Consider the following 17426-nt stretch of genomic DNA (forward strand, 5'->3'; position numbering starts at 1 on the left):
TCTTTTATTAGAAAATTTATTAGCGATTTTCTTTGCAAAGCTGATGAAGAGCATGTTACAGTATGTACACGTATTATAAATTATAAATTTTACAAATAACAAAAATACAATAATTAATATATATATATATATATATATTATATTTTTACGCAACTTCTAACAGATATCGCGATTTTCTTAAATTAATATAATTTCAAGACTTGTATTAGAATAATAATACTTAATAATTTTATCGAAATTTAAAAATATAATAATAAAATAATTAAAAATATTAACAAAAAAAATGGAAAAAAATTCCTCTCTTTTGTTCGCGGATAGCTTTTTTGTGTATCGATTTTTGATATTTTAAATATATACATATATATGTATATATTTTTTTTTTTCGTAAAATACCAATGTCGATAATGTAGCTGATTATCTTATCTATAATTATCGACATCGCTTGCAATTTTCCGATCGTCTGTATTTTGCAAACCGCTAAAATTTAAATTCTTAGAAGTATGCGTAACAAATATTTAATCAGCTAAAAGATGGCATTTCTTAAAATGCCAAAAGTTTTAAGTCTAAACATTTGAAATGCAAAAATTTGAATTCTCGAAACATATATATCAGAAAAATATTGAAGAGAACATGCGATCGAGACGGCTGAGACCGCTAAATCAAGAATTCCGAGGATTACAATTTTGAGAGCTTATACTTATAAATTCCATTTCGTTGTCCACGTCAGTATATGAACAATTATGTCAACACGGCGCGCACAGTCATGTCATGCATAAATATTCAGATGTAACACGCGCACGCTCCGAGTACGCCTGCAATTGGTGCAACTTCACGTCAATGCCGTGGCGGGGCCTGTTGTCTACCTGGGACGGCTCGGGCGCAAACGCGACGCAAACATTTGAGGTTAGCGGAAAAGTCATATGCGCGAACGGATCGCAGGACAGCTCCACGATCGAGGCTGAATAATTTCAAATTACGAAAGTTACGTCCGGCGGAGAACAGGAGAATCGATGCTGTCGCCGCGCCCGCTGCGTACGCGGCGCGAAACGGGCTCGTGTAACAGTTTCGTGACGTGTCTTCGTGGGAGCCGCATGGCTCGTCGTCTGGCAGGTGCGAATCAGCTGTGTTGATTCTCCGATACGATATTCACGAGATGCGATATTTTGTAACCGCGTCCTGGACCAGGATTGCAACGAGACGTCGATGTTCCATTCGTTTGAGGAGCCCAGAATTGCGAATAAATTTGTTTTCCTCCCTAAGCCTCACGATGATTCCATTTAACCCATTTATTTCCTCCGCGCGTGATTATCATACGAGTAAACGTTAACACGCGACGATAAAATACAGTTTTATGTCAAGTTCACGTCAGTACACAATTTTTTAAGAAATTCGCACAATCGTATCTCCCGTACGATTGACGTTCCTATAAATTGTTTCTGGTTGATCTGTCATATTAAAAACAATGCAGTTTTTGTTATCAAACATGTATTTCTGTTAATATACATGTATATTTGTTAAACATAATTTTTCTAAATTTAATAAAATGTCTTCTGAGTTTTACTTTAGCTTGTATATTATATAATGATTTGAACAATGTTGTTAGCCTATCTAATCTAATCTTATACAATGATCTATATATATATATATATATATATTTATATTTATATATATACTTATACAGAGTTTATTTTTCAATTTTCAGACAAATCTACATGTCTATATCAAGACATATAATATTTATTTCATATTGTTGCCTGCTACTTCGTTGAACACAAAGAAATGGTAATCGTACGATATGTCATTATTATGAGAGAGCAAAAAAGGAGTTCCTGATAAGACAATTGGTGATATCTTTGATTAAGGGAATTATAAAAATATGCTACATGTTCTGCTTCACCAAGCACGATGTTTAAATTGGAATCCTATATAACACCAGTGATTCTCAGCTATGTAGAGAAATATGTAAAAAATTTTAAGCCGGAACAGTCGCAGGTATAATACACATATTATACTTTGAAAAGTATTACTTAATTTTACTGCAAATTATATTTTCTCAAAATTTGTTTCCTTTCATTTCTATAATATCAATAGTTTGGAACAGGATAAAGAAATGTGTAAAATAGTTACTGTGTTTTCAAGCTAAAACAACTTTGATTGTTCTTGTTTCAAAGTATCAAATGAGTTAGTGATATATTTTGCAAACATACTTGACAGTATGATTTTTTAAACAAAATAACTCTATGAGATATTTTATGGCAAAAAATTTTTTTTCAGGTATCTTTGTGGGGTGGAGATGCATCGTTTCAGAATCTGGATCTACGATTAGAGGTATTAGAGGAGCAACTGAATCTTCCATTTGTCTTTGTTAGTGGCCATATACATGAATTATTGATACATGTTCCCTGGGTAAAAATTACGTCTGAGCCAATAGTTGTTACCATTAATACCATAGGTAAATAGAGATATTATATCTAATAATATTTAAAAAAAATTTTTTTTAAGATATATTAATACATTGTCTCTCTTTTATAGAGTGCATTTTAAAATTGAAAGATGAAAATACCACAGAAACCAATCCAACGACGTTACAAAAGAAGAAGGAGTCGATACAGTAAGTATTGTTTTTTATCAATCTGAAATTTTATAAAGAAACTATATTAAAATCTTATTGCTTTATTAGAAATGTATGCGTAAAATGTCACTTTTAATCTTTCAGAGAGGAAGCTCCACCTGGGTATATCAAAAGTGTAGTCACGAAAGTTATTAATAATATTACCATTCATTGCAACAATCTCATCTTGAAATACGTGGAGGAGGATATTGTGCTTAGCATAAATGTCAGATTTTTAAGTATGCAAACTGTCGACAATAAATGGGAGCCAGCTTTTGCCGGTATTTACTTTTAACGTATAGTCCATTACAGTGCTAAAAGTCGTCTTATTAACATAAAAGTATGCTTGTGATTAAAATGCATGATTTTAATACATTTAATTTACGTTTAGAGGTCAACACTCAAGAAGTAATGCTTAGGAAAGTTATTACCATCCAAGACTTGACATTGTGCTTAGATAAAATGGATGCATCAGGAAAGATAGAGATATATCAGGTAGACATTTCTGAGATATATTTTGGCATTTATTTTGTGAGAGAAGGTATGAAAAAGATGCCTTATATTGTAAAGATGTGATTTAGATATTTTGTATAAAAGATTTTGTAAAAAGATGTTTTTGGATATTAATTTATACAGGATCCTGTTTTGTATCGATGTTCAATGACAATCCGAATGATTATAAACTATCACAACAACGTTTCGAAGAGAGCATCGATCACGAGGCTTGATCTTCATTGTGAGAAAATGGAATTTAGTATGACTGAACAGCAAGTACCGATGCTCCTGAGACTGTCTGCCTTGGTAATGGCGTTACAAACGAAGCAATTTCCACCAAGCAAGGAAAAATCTTCCATTACTGTGGACGAGAGAGAAGATGTTGCACAAGGTTCAATATTGCTTGAGTATTGTCTAAGTTTCATGTATCTTGGGAATATATGACATTAACAGATGTAACATTTCAGATGATACAAATCAGGTAGCGGGGACTTCCACGGATGCAGTTGGATGGGGTGGGTGGGCTTGGGATATAGTGTCATCTGTCCTACCCGTTGACTGGGACAATAATTGGACTGCTGAACAACAAATGGCATATTCTGGTCATATTGTACATTTAGGTGTTTATATAGATGATGCTACTTTAACATTTAAGGTAATATACTTCAACAAGAATCGTTTCTCTTGCAATAATTATGGAAGTGAAACAACTGAATTTTGTGCATTTTTGCAGACTGTTGAAAGTGTCAAAGAGCAATTATTTTATAAATCTCGAAAACTTAGGTACAAATCCTTTTTATCGCTTCGATTGAACGGAGTTGTGATAGATACTTTAATTCAAGGAATTTCAATGACGACTTTCCAAGTTGGAGTGGCGTGCATACAGCTTTATCCACGAGGAATCTGCAGCTGTGGACATGTAGAAGTTGCTGATGGTGTACAGGTAAAGTATTTCATTATTATTGTCAGATACAAAGTTAAATATGGAATGTCTGAGAAGTAAATTATTATTATAGCCGCCTCTTTACGTAACAGCTGGGAACTTGAATACTGATTACGTGAAAGATTCATTGTTTGACAAAGAAGCCGCGGAAAATAAGGGGAAGAAACGGGATTATAAACAGGGAATAGATCAGCACTTGACAACAGTTACGGGTATAATATAATTTATTTAAAATGTATTTAATATATACATATTAATATATATATATATATATATATATATATATATATATTATACACAGAAAATATTATATTATACACTAATAAAGTTTATATCTTTTTTTAGTTGACAAATTATTAGAAAGATGTCCAGCGATTGTGATGGATTATGTTTATTATGTGGAATTACCCGACGACATAATGCCTGAAAAATTGTTCGAATTTGGATCAAATTTTGAATACAGGTGTTTGAAAAATCTTAAAAGAACTATGCGCCAAACATAAAAAGAATTCCTACAAATAACTTACCTTTTGCAGCAATTTTCAGGAACGCAGAGTAGTAAGATATGTCACTGGAGATCTAACAATCAGATTATGTTCCGGGATTTTTCATCGTATTGATACCATCAAACAAGCTGCCGCAAAATACGATTATAATCCTTATCTTGTAATGAAACCAGGTAAATATGCGTACCCCAATACAGACGCATTTTGGTTTAACTAAACTCTTATAAATTGTAAATAGAAGCTACATCTAAATTTAAATTTTAGATCCTCTTATCGATGAATTGCCTCCCGTTACGTTGGAAGAATATGAAGCACTCAGGGAAAACGTATCGATGACAGAAACAAAATTTGTGTTAAAAAGAGCGTCACTACAGCTACAGTTGGCAGATCATTGCATTACAGGAGTGCCACGACAACGTAAAATTATCGAAACTCGGGTAAGGTATCTCTTTTATATACCTTTTCTTATTTCATTTTTAGAAATATTTATAAATAATGTCCTTTCCAGATTACGCCATTGTCGCCAGCTCTGACAGACGATCCTTTTGTTAGCGTCGAATGCGATGAAGCAATTGCCACTGTAGTACAGCCTATGTATCCATTTAGACTCGTAGCTTGTGCGTCAAAGTTAACGGAGCTATTACCAGAAATGTTCACTCAGTGCCATGCGATTACCGATATACAAGTGAGATTTTATTCATAATATTGCCATAATATTTTTTTATTATGTATTATTATTATATTTTTAAAATTGATATTGAAATGCTTGTAGGTGATTGGAGTGAAGAGTCAACTCCACTTAACGAAAACTTGCGATACTTCAATAGTAATGCCTTATTCGGTGGAAGCTTCTTCAAAAATATTGTTATATCCTCAGTATTGGCGGGACATAGACATGACTCAAAAGTCACATTCCTTTCAATCGGACAGTATTACTATCACGGGAACTAAGGCAAAATTAATGGCTGCAACGGCTATTGTGAATTCCGTCTTTAATCCTACAGATACAACGAACCCACTTATCTGTTCCACCCTCTTTAACGACGCCTGTCAAGAGAAATGTATGGGAATATTAAACACTGTATTTTATCATTTTATAAATTTTCAGTTTTTACATCATAAAAACGTACAACTATAAAATTGTCTTTATACATTACAGGTCCGGTGTACTTAGAGTTATATCTGGAAAATATAAATTGCAAGAATGTATCATCCTCAGTCACGATATCGAATGAAGTGAATATAAATTCTATAAAAATATTTGCCCTCAACGATTCTCAACAAGCCTTTATTCTTTCGGGTCCAGAAAATCGTGACAGCAGGTCTGTATATATATAATAGCGTATAGTTTAGAAAGTGTAGAAAATCTTTTTGACTAATTGAATTTTATATTCTTATATTCTTAGCGATGCAGGAAATGTACCGCTGTTGTCTACTGTAGTCCAGTTCCCTAAAAACGTTGAAACGCAAACACATCCATCTCTCGTTTCGTTTAAAATTTCCGAGATCAGAGCTTCCCTAGATCCACTTCTCTTCGAGTGGCTGGAATATCGTGCCACATATCACAAATCGGGAAGTATACATGTATTGCGTTCGGACAGTCAACAATTGATTACCGAAGGTACATCATCTGATACGGGCACGCGAAAAAAGACGTTTCCCAGTCTACATGAAAGCGTGCACAGTTCGTCGGACAAGGAGAAAAAGAGATCAGCTGTGACAGAAAAATCGAAAACGCTACGAAATGATGAAACGCAAAGGAAGTTAAGTGAATTTAAAATGGAAGCGGAACAACAGGTATTAAAATTATTCGAAATTATTATTTATATCATGATACAGCGATCATATCGATCGATTACTGCTTATTGAACTTTTTAACACAATATGGCATATTAAAGATAGAAATAAATGATCTAGAATTTACAGCGATCGGGGATATTGGTCAAATTAACAGAGTCCTATTCGTGGTGGTGCAGTCTTGTGTTAAATGGCTACATAGGACATATTATCATTTACATTCCATCTGCTACAATGAGTGGTATCGGGGCTGATGGTAAATATTTCAATTGCTATGTTAGATTAAAAAAAGAGAATCTTTAGATTTGTTCACAGTCTCATTATTACCGTCGATGATTCCTGCCTTTTAATAAATATTAATACAGTTATAGCATATAATAATTAATAAAATGTATTACAAGGCATAGAACAGGCCAAAGACAGAGCCTTAATGGAAAATGAAGATCTACAAATAATGATAGTAAAGCTGCCAAGCCTTCTCGTCCATTCATCCAATCTGAATGCCGAGATGCTAAGCCCATATCTACAGAATCTGCCTGCTAAATTACCGGAATCCATGTGGACACATCGTAAGTTTATCTATAACTTGAGCAAGAGAAACATTGCGCTATTACGAGAAAGTGCAACTTATTACTATTTCAGGAATGCAAAGTTTTCCATGGACGTTAAGTCTTATCGATTTTCATTGTTACACTTTGCAACAGCAGACACAAAAGAACTTCATAAAGAAAGTTACGCTAAATGCTACAGTAGCCCTTACAACTAAGACAGCTGCGACTGAGTTAAATACACTCACGGCTCTAAGCGTTTGTGTACACATTGATAATTCGCCTATCATTATTTCGCTTTCGGAGGACCAGGTATTAATTAAAATTTTTATCTATTCTTTCCAACATTTGCGTCAACGAAAGGATATAAATTACATTACGTGCAATTTATGTCCCTCAGGTTATTTTTATGAGCAGTATAGTTTCAAATATGATAAAAATATTAAAAACTTTGTACGGTTCCCGGAGAGACAACGTAATTGTACCACAAATGAGCAACGAAATGCAAATTGTTCTTCCCGCTATACCTCAAACTCCGTCCACTCCGACTCAAATAATGTATCAAGAAGACACTACCAATTCGACTATGTCTACGTCGAAAGATGATCTGGGACACGGTAAGCTGAATATATTTATCTATTATATTTGTTTTTGTCATTAATATGTAAATTTTTACAGAAAAAGATGGTTTAGTTGTAACGGCATGGATTCAGTGGACCATAACAAAAGTAGCAATTAAATTGTACATTATGGGACAAGAGGACACGCCTTCCTTAAAATTAATGTTAGAACTGGAAGACATTATAACATCTTTAGATTTGCAATCGGTTTACATGCAGTTAAAGAGTAAAATAACAACAGCTACGGTATTCCATTACGTTAGGTAAATTAATTTCCGTAAATTTTTATTTATATGTACAGTTGTGGATATATCGATTGGGACACTTTTTCCATAGATTTTTGGTATATATTTAATATGTATAATATATATTTTATAGCTAATATTTTGCAAATGCGAATCACGATGGTGTACTATCTTTAATCTGAAGACAATACACCAATCGTGGTTTGCATTTGCAAAATATTAGTGCGCTTTGAAACCTATTAAAAAAAGTGTCTCAACCGATATGTCCACGACTGTGCATATTAAGCAAGAAATATTTTGGAAAATATTTCTATTATTACGTAATGATTAATTTGTACATTTATATTTGCGATAGAGCTCCACATGCATTAAATTGGGACGTTGGTGAATATGCCGGGCTGGTACTCTGTGGAAGGGAAGACAATTTGGAGAAAAGCGATGATTCTGGCTTTATAAGCTTTACGCTTACCCGTGCGAAGTCCGGAAATGTATACACACGTTGGGGCACTCAGAAACGTTACAAGCCTCAAAAGGTACGGCCATCATTGTCCTTAATTATTCAATTATGCTTAAATTATAATGAAAAATATTGATCATCTATTTACCTGTGAAATTAATGACTTTCTAATACGCAAATATCTAGAAAGAGTTGCTGCTTGACTCTACGTTGTCTACGAACGGCTACATTTCTGAGATACTCATCAAAATGCAGATGGTCGACATTATCTTACCAATAAGCGTAATTAGCAAATATGCTCAATTGGTGAAACCTTTTACGTGCCTCGGGTCATCTGTTGAGAAAAGCGCAGAATCCATCCGTAATAAAAACATGGCTACACCATTAGTTGGCATAACCAACTTGAATAACGAATCGTTGCCGTTGATCCATTTGGAATTCAAAGGTTTTCGTCTCATGATGCCGGCTTTCACCGATACGAGAAAATTACAACACGATTTGCTGATGCTTCAGGTAGATCATTTTGTTTTCGCATAATTTTTTTATTAGCCTTATAATATTGGAACTTATTTATATGGATATTGTATGTCGTACAGCTGGACGGGATTCGTATTACGCCGGATGCGGAAAATCCTATTTGCAGAATTCCATTGCGAACCGACATATATCAACTTGCTGCTCGAGCAAATATATTAAACGTACCAGGCTCGGCTGTAGAAGACCGTCAATATCAAATTAGTATTAAAGGAGTGTGTGCGTATACCACCACTTGGAAGAACTATCAGCTAAGCATTAATAAGGTTTGCTATCAAAATTGTTATTTTTTTTTAAGAAGATATTTTATACTTAAAACTTAAAAAATATCTTGAAACGTTAATACAGATTTGATACAACCGATGCATTGTTATTTTCAGAGAATGTCTCAATCGTACTTATATACAATGAACGAGAATCCAGCATTGGAGTGGAATAAGCTCGGGAATGGCAGTAGTCTAGATCCATACTTTTCAACGTCTTCAGTATTAACAAAGTAATAAAATTTATACAATTAATGTACACGCGTACAAATCTGTATGATATAATTATTGTATTCTAATTTTAATTCTAGATTTGATCTCTGCTTGATTATTGCCCCAGCTGTCACATTTAAAGGAGACACAATAGTCTGTGGAAGCGCCGTCGAAGTGAACTGCATCACGGACATAGAATTGACAATAAATTTAGATCAAATTAAATTAATATCGACGCTCAATAATGAATTTTTAACGTTACTTTCTGGAAGTTTCGAGAGGGTGGATGATAAAAATAATTCTAATATCATAGTTCAAAGGTTTCCTTTAGGATCTCAAAGCATTAAGCCTGTTAACTGGCTGAAACAGACGTCAGATGATTCAGAAATCGATTTTACAAAAGACAGTGGTGTCGATTTTGAAATGTCCAGCATGCATTCAACAATAATTGTAAGTTATTGATTATATATAATATATATATATATATATGTATATATATATATATATATATATATATACATATAAATGGCTTAGTTTAGAAATTATATTAAAAGTTATATTAAAATAATTTTTTTTATTAGGGAAGACCCATAGTTGAAACTATGATACTTCCACCGTTTGAATTTTTAGTAAATTGTGGAAAGATAACATTTATCTTGTATGAAGTCCAAAGTACTTTTGTTGATTTAGAGGATAATATAGTGAGTAATAATTATAATATTGAAATTAATTTATTTAATTATAGTTTTAATATATATTGTAATATTAATATATGTGAGTATTGTTTTCAGGATATGCACAAAACTGACTGTGAAGACGATAATAACAATGTGAAACAGCCATTACTTTATCTAATGATCAATCAGCCAAATATTTATCTCTCTCAACAACATTTATCTAAAAAGATACAAGTATGTATTATTTTACTTACAAATACAAATACTTTTATATACAAAAAATTAATATATTAATATGGTCTATTACTAGTTTAAATATTTTATTTCAATTAACATTATTGTACAATTTGTAGATATCTTGTTTTGATATAACGACAGCGCTTGGCGACGCACAAAATCTAAACGCGATACCGACCGAGAAGGATTTCAAAATTTATATGATAGAAACGAAGCATGGCGAGCCACATCCGGACACGGGTATCCCGCCTTCTTTTGCGACAGTGAAATCTGAAGTGCTTCTAGGCAAAAACCGCCAGTTTTTCATTGAAATGGGACGACCGACGAAAGTACATCTTTCTTTATCCAGGCTCAATCAACTCTATGACGTACGGAATAAGGTAACTCAACGAAGAATATATTATATAACATATTTATGTGTATTTTCAACAGATCTACATTATATCTGTTCTATTCTAGTTATTATCGTGTTTTGCTGACGACGACGTTGCGCAAGTATCTGCAGAGATGGAGACTACGTGTACAGATTCTCAAAATTTAGCGGCGCCGACAAGATCGAGGAAATTCAGTGTACCTGATCTGCATTTAAATACAAGACAGATTGTATTGTCTTTGAAGACTGACACCGGGGCGGAAATTATTACCAGTTTAGCAACGTTAAATGGAAACCTGTCGACGCTCCTGAGACCAGACAGGATATACTTAAATCTGTCCATAGATTCTTTTATTGTGTCTGCTATCTTAAATGGGAATATCAAAGTGCTGTTAAATCCATGGTGTTGCAACGTAACGACTTGTTTACTTTGGGAGTCTTCGTACAATAGCGAGATCATTCCACAGATACAAATACAGGCAGACAGCGAGAGTCTGTATCTCGACTTCGGACCGGATCAGATAAAAATTATGAAAATGGTTATGCACGATTGCCAGTTACTGCTAAGCGAGTTCACCTCGTTATCTACGAGCGAAGATAAAAACGAGAAACAAATTGTGCTGTCGACCGAACAACACTACAAGGATGATCTCAAGGCTGGCGCATTCCAGTTTGTCGATGGCACCGCGGACGAGTTGCCTTTTCCGTATCAAGTTAGTTAGATTACATAAAAATTACAAATAAAACCGAAATCAAAAAGTCTTAATTCTCTTTCTTTCTTGCAGGTGGTATTTTTTGTTTATCCTCAGCAAGCGATGGCTTGGAGGTATCCACAACCGCGCATGTTAACAAGGATACATATATCTCCTGTTCCATTTGAAGTAAGTGATGTTGCTCACAATATCTTAAACAATACTAGTATTCAGCTTGAAAAAATAAATATTTTATGTTTAAGTTACAAAAAAAATAAATAAATAATATCAGAATATTAGGATCTGATAAATCAAATAATGAAATAAATGCCCTTGAGAGCCAACGCAGTTCTTGTGGCGTAAATGGTTCTTTATTATAAATTGCAATAGACATTTCGGCCCTTGGATTGGGTCCTCATCAATTTTGATCAAAACTGCAATTTATAATGAAGGAACATTTACGCCACAAGAACTGTGTCGGCTCTCAAAGGCATTTATTTCATTATTTGATTTATTATATTAGAGCACAATATTCTTATATTATTTATTTATTTTTTCACAGCTTAAACATAAAACATTTATTTTTTTACTCAAAGGCATTTATTTCATTATTTGAAAAAAAAATGTTTTATGCCTGAGATATATTATTTTCCAAATTATTTCCAAACTGCGAAACTATTTTTATCCTCTCAATTCTCTCCGTTACAGGCGGCAGATGTCGACGGTAATTACATCGACAAAGTTCCCTGCGTTCTCGAGTACTGGAGCGATAGTCACATGTCGTACCAGCGTTACGCGGATTTTTACCTGTCGGAGACTGATTCCTACCGATTGGATCTACCGGAGAAGGCGCCGGCGCGAGCGGTAGCTTGCGTGTGGCGCGTGGTTATTGTGTCCAACGGCAAACGACCGCTCTCGAAAAGCATCGTTTCCGCTCGTGCTCTCGCCGCCTGCCTGCGCATCGACTCCTACTTCAATCCCTTGTTAATACCGAACATACAAATTGCCTTAAACATCGGCGTCCTCCATGTGTCTCTGTACAATCATATTGACACAAGTGTATACAACAATTTGCCACCGCCACTGGACAAGTATACCTTAAACGGAAAGATTCCCGAGATACAATGTTTCATGTCCGTGGAGCAGAAGGGAGCGGTTCTGGTGTTCAACAAATGGATAGACGACTCCATATTGCTCGACATCGGCGGCAGCCTGAGCATACACGTGTTGGACTATAGCCATTTAACTATGCAGGAAGTGCTGGACGCTCTGGAGGGAAGATTTCAGCTGTCGCTGTCGGAGAAGATAGACTCATCGTTGACGTGCAATCCGTTCACATTGAAATTGGGACCAGCGATAACTCACACTCTCGCGGTCTCCACGCGTTTGTGGCTGGCGTCTTTCGACGAGGAGGAGAAGAGCGTGATTGTCCTAACGCGTTACGTAATAGCCAACGATAGCAATATACCTATACGCTTTGGTCAAAGCGGCACTGGGGATAGTATACTTCTCGAGAGCAGGCAGTGTAACTTTTACTCCTGGCGGCAGATCGGCAATCAGATGATAAGGATATCGATCGAAGAGAACGCCTGGGTCTGGAGCCGACCTTTTCCCGTCAACAAGGACGGAGTCCAAGTGATAGAATTTAATAACTCGATGATTGCCACGGCGGTCTTCGTAAGCGTTACGTCGCTTTCCGCCACGCAGAAGCTCGTAACGTTCTCGGGGCAACTCGTGATTTCCAATCAGCTGATGGATAATTTTGAGATGAAATTGGTGAAATACGAGGAAGAAGTTGGCTCGAAGGTGACAGTCTTCAAGGAGGTATATCCCATACCGGGCAAGAGCTTTCCATCGTCCATCGTGCTCGAGAACAGCAAAAAGATGGCTATGCGGCTACGTTTCACCAACTTGACGCACTTATCCTGGACCGGAGACATCCCGTTGCAGCCCAACATCAAGTGGGGCCAGCCGTGGCTCGTCAAAGTACCTCTGCAAGAACGCGGCCAATTTTTGAGTATCTGGGTACGGATCGTGACGCAGGTGATACAAGACAAGATGAAAATCCTTGCGGTATTGAGTCCGCTCTACATGATCAGATCGCACCTACCGGTACCGGTCAAAGTACAGATGGAAACGCCGTCTCTGAAGATGTTGTCCAGCACGACGGTGAACGGTCGCGGCGAGTGCCAGCAGCTGTACTGCCCCGGCACGTTCGAGCACTTCCATCAGCTGACGTTTCAATTGGAATCCGGGATCTCCGCGTCGAATCCCTACGTGCCGCTCTCGTACAGCTCCGTGGACCAACGGAAGTTTTTCCGAAGACCCGAGGTCGAGGACATCGATCAAATTCTGCGAGAGCTCAAGGACAGGAAGGAGGAGGTGAAGTGGCCGTTTCAGGGTGACGACACCGAGGAATGGATATCCGCGGAGCAGCCGCAGACGCACGTGCAAGTGAAATACCAGGACGCCGGGCTGGTCTCCAGCACCCTGCTGCTGGAACTGCAGCCTTGGTGCTTCATAATGAACTCGCTGGGCTGCCACATTTCGTTGGTGTCCGAGGACACCGAGCTCTGTCAGATCCCTCACTACGGCATAGTCACGCCGCCCAAGCTGGAGAGCACCTTCCACGTGGGCGTCGGGATCGGCGACACTTACTACACGTCCCAAACGTTGCAGCTGGCGCGACCCGACTGGAGCCAGAGCTTCTACATGCCCCGAATCTGCGGCCTCGTACCGGTGGACGGGAACATCAGGACGTCCGTGGACTGCGGCACGAGCGTGTCCATCCTGAACGTCGGCTCCTCCATGCACGAGGACATGCGTCTGGTGCGGATCACGAGCAGCCACGTGATCGCGAATCTGACGGCGCAGGAGCTGTGCGTGGCCACGCTCGCGGTGCACGAGGAGGCGCGGGATCTCCAGTTGCCGCACGACCTCACTCCCTGCAGCCTGAACATCTCGCCGTCCGAGGATCAGAGGCAGGGCACGCCGATCGTGCAGTGGTACACGTTGCACACGGAGAGCAACGTCGAGCCGCTAGTGCTGTACATATCTCTCAGCCTCGGCCACAGGTGGTCCTGCCCGATCAGAGTGGACCAAGCTATGAGCCGCAAGTCCGTCGTGATACCAAACGGCTCCTCCACCATGCCGGTCATCGTGACAACGCAGGAGGACAAGGGCAGCACGTACGTCGTGATACACAGCGACGATCATCCGCAGCTGCTGATCGAGAACGCCTGCGGCTTCAAGATCCTGCTGGGGCAAGCCGACGAAAGAGGTAGCGACATATTATCGGACAGCTCTCATTTCACGTGGGTATGTGAAATCGACAGCGGAGCGACGTCCCACTACTCCCTTCCCTGCGTCAGCAACAGGCTGCCCGACACTGCGGTTCCGAGCGCGTCGAACGTCCTGCTATTTTCCACCGTGCAAAACGATCAGGCGGCAGGGAAGACGAATCTGAAGTGGTCGAGAGGCGTAAATCTGTCCGCGTTGTCGTCCACACCGATAGACCAGTACCTGCGACTACCGTCGTACGGCGATGTCAAGCTCATAATGCACAACCGCTGCTACACCACTCACATAAGCATCGTGCCGATCTCCCAAATTGAGATATCCGCCCAGGACATCAGGAGCAGATTGCTGCGAAAGAAGAGCGCGGCGAGAGATCACGATGCCGGGTACAATAATCCTACGCCACTGAAGAGATCGGAAGAGGACAAGCTGTTGCCGTACGTACAAAGCTCGAGTAGCTCGACGTCGCTGACGAGCTTCTTCTCAGCTCAAGAGGACGTCTTGACGACGGAACAAACGCCCGCCTCGGGTTCGAAGCAATTGATTCCCAAGATGACGGATACCAAAACTCGCACCGACGAGAATCGTTTGAAGTCCATCGACGACGCTAATAACTCGACCAACTCGAAGGAAGGTTCTGAAATCGTTTACCTGCGTGCGTGTACTATCGTTATCCTTCACGATATCAATGAAAACGCACAGAGGATCGAAGTGGCCAGTCTCTCCATGACAGACTTGGTCGTTACCGTAAACTTAAAAGCCAGATTTATGAATCTCTATTGTTACATAGGCGACTTGCAGTTAGACAATCAATTGTTCGATCAGGGAGGTTTCGACTTCCCCGTGGTATTGATAAATCAGAATCCGTTGCCGAACAGAGATATGGCATTTTACAGTAATAACTGTTTAATGACGAATATGGAGAAGATCAAACAAGATTCTTTGATAGCCATCGAATACGTGTGGGAAATAAATGGAAGTATGATAGGTACGTATTTTATATTTGCAAAATTATACATCTGTCTCAATAAAAGAGAAATATCTAGATAACGAATAATGTTTTCTTTTAAGTAGATATAAATTTATTTCATGAATAATAGTAGAAATAATAATAAAATAATAATAATAATAATAATAGTAGAAATAATGATAAAATAATAATAATAATAATAATAATAATAGAAATTCTCTCTGTTGCAGCATCAAAGGAATATCGCATGAAGATTGCGCCTATTAGTGCATACATCGAAGACACGTACATAACGCAATTATTAGATTACGCGACTTCGATGATACCACCGCGACTGGTATTGGGTGACGGTCTTAAAAAGATGCAAACGATAGCTGCGTCGAACGCGATGTACATACCAGACTACATCATGATCGATTCGAAAATCTTAAGCAAGCCACTGAAATTGCAGAACTTCGTGATAGAACCGCTGTCGATTTTGTTGAGCGTTCACACTTCTATGCGACTCTACGTCGCTCTGGATCATTCCCCATTATATTTCAGTACCTTCGAAAGGAAAAACTTGCTGACCACTCCTTACAGGCTTGGTAATGCACTTACCATGCATTATTTATCTGGCGCCATATTCGGAGCAGGTTGGTAATACGTCCATATGTAAAATATTATATTTTACGTGCATCATTAATTTGATATAAGCAGGCAATGACGTTACATCTGTTTACCAGGCTGGGTAGTTGGATCGTTAGAGATACTCGGATCACCGGGAGGTTTGGCGCAAGCGCTTGGATCCGGACTCAGAGACTTTGTTTCACTGCCATTCCAAGGGCTGCTGCAAGGCCCGTGGGGTTTCATCGTTGGAATTACACACGGGTCGGCCAGCCTGATGAAACACGTCACAGCAGGTGTGTGTAGAATCTGTTAATTTCGTCATTCCGAATACCATTCTCAAAGAGAATACATATAATTAACGAATCTCGATTCGTGTATACAGGCACTGTAAATTCTGTAACGAAACTGGCGTCTAGCGTCGCACGGAACTTGGATCGCCTAACGTTAGACGAGGAACACCTTCAGCGACAAGAAGAGTCGCGCAGAATGCGTCCTCAAGGCATGGCGCAGGGACTTTATCAAGGCTTAACCGGTCTCGGAATGAGTCTGCTCGGTAATTGCTTACGAGTATTATTTCACAGGTACACAGAACGCAAATTAGCTAATTGTTAATTATTGAACTCCAGCGGCCGTGGCGGGCCTGGCGCACCATCCTTTGCAGCAAGTGTGGTCGGGCGAGGCTACGACCAAAAGTCTAGTCACCGGGGTTGGACTCGGTTTAGTCGGCGTCGTCACGAAGCCGCTGAGCGGTGCCGCGGAGTTGGTTGCTCTCACGGGTCAAGGGCTGTTGCAAGGTGCCGGATGGAATTCGTTACCCACGGTAAACTCGAGCGACAGACGACTTCCCTTCCAGTTTCGATAGTTCCACATTTTACTCCGATTTTTGTGCATTTTCCGCAGCCACGTCAGAGGCCAGTCGTGCAATACACCACCGGCAATAACAGCACATCCGTGCGATACACCTGGCGCTTGTCGCCTTTACTCGATCACAGCCACGACAGCATCCTCCACGTGACCAGCGCAGACTACGTGATTCATCAGGGCAGTAATCGCGCGGTGACGCTCGTCCTCACGCGACAGGCTTTATTACTCGTTAACATGGCGGAGGACAGCGTAGAACGGATATTCTCGCTGAAAGAACTGACAAGCGTCGATCACATCACGGAATCGACGATGCTGTGCTTATATTGTCCACCAACAGCAATACAATTGAGCAGACCATTATCACCGGCTGAGCACGAGGTAAGAGAGAGAGGGAGAAGGAGAGGGAGGGAGAGAGAGAGAGAGAGAGAGAGAGAGAGAGAGAGAGAGAGAGAGAGAGAGAGGAGGGAGGGGAGGG

General features: G+C 38.9%; 1 protein-coding gene across 1 annotated transcript in view; it reads left to right on the forward strand.

Annotated features, from left to right (window-relative positions):
* Positions 1-421: 421 nt before the first annotated feature.
* Positions 422-17426, forward strand: part of LOC105451690 (vacuolar protein sorting-associated protein 13B) — a 19335-nt gene continuing 2330 nt past the window's right edge. The window contains exons 1-39 of the mRNA XM_011692295.1: positions 422-1110; positions 1703-1782; positions 1863-1992; positions 2275-2452; positions 2533-2611; positions 2717-2892; positions 3003-3106; positions 3248-3497; positions 3574-3761; positions 3840-4049; positions 4123-4261; positions 4395-4512; positions 4586-4728; positions 4820-4992; positions 5064-5240; positions 5328-5616; positions 5715-5877; positions 5962-6352; positions 6473-6608; positions 6754-6921; positions 6995-7212; positions 7301-7517; positions 7579-7783; positions 8121-8298; positions 8409-8735; positions 8819-9022; positions 9137-9252; positions 9331-9682; positions 9814-9933; positions 10024-10143; positions 10263-10526; positions 10606-11232; positions 11305-11400; positions 11920-15496; positions 15709-16113; positions 16204-16380; positions 16470-16640; positions 16714-16907; positions 16988-17329. Coding sequence (XP_011690597.1) covers positions 1906-1992; positions 2275-2452; positions 2533-2611; positions 2717-2892; positions 3003-3106; positions 3248-3497; positions 3574-3761; positions 3840-4049; positions 4123-4261; positions 4395-4512; positions 4586-4728; positions 4820-4992; positions 5064-5240; positions 5328-5616; positions 5715-5877; positions 5962-6352; positions 6473-6608; positions 6754-6921; positions 6995-7212; positions 7301-7517; positions 7579-7783; positions 8121-8298; positions 8409-8735; positions 8819-9022; positions 9137-9252; positions 9331-9682; positions 9814-9933; positions 10024-10143; positions 10263-10526; positions 10606-11232; positions 11305-11400; positions 11920-15496; positions 15709-16113; positions 16204-16380; positions 16470-16640; positions 16714-16907; positions 16988-17329 — 11079 coding nt within the window. The 5' untranslated portion in view covers positions 422-1110; positions 1703-1782; positions 1863-1905. The remainder of the gene's footprint in view (positions 1111-1702; positions 1783-1862; positions 1993-2274; positions 2453-2532; positions 2612-2716; positions 2893-3002; positions 3107-3247; positions 3498-3573; positions 3762-3839; positions 4050-4122; positions 4262-4394; positions 4513-4585; positions 4729-4819; positions 4993-5063; positions 5241-5327; positions 5617-5714; positions 5878-5961; positions 6353-6472; positions 6609-6753; positions 6922-6994; positions 7213-7300; positions 7518-7578; positions 7784-8120; positions 8299-8408; positions 8736-8818; positions 9023-9136; positions 9253-9330; positions 9683-9813; positions 9934-10023; positions 10144-10262; positions 10527-10605; positions 11233-11304; positions 11401-11919; positions 15497-15708; positions 16114-16203; positions 16381-16469; positions 16641-16713; positions 16908-16987; positions 17330-17426) is intronic.

The sequence above is a fragment of the Wasmannia auropunctata genome, unplaced genomic scaffold (genome assembly GCF_000956235.1).
Source record: "Wasmannia auropunctata unplaced genomic scaffold, wasmannia.A_1.0 LD336047.1, whole genome shotgun sequence".
Taxonomy (NCBI): Eukaryota; Metazoa; Arthropoda; class Insecta; order Hymenoptera; family Formicidae; genus Wasmannia; species Wasmannia auropunctata.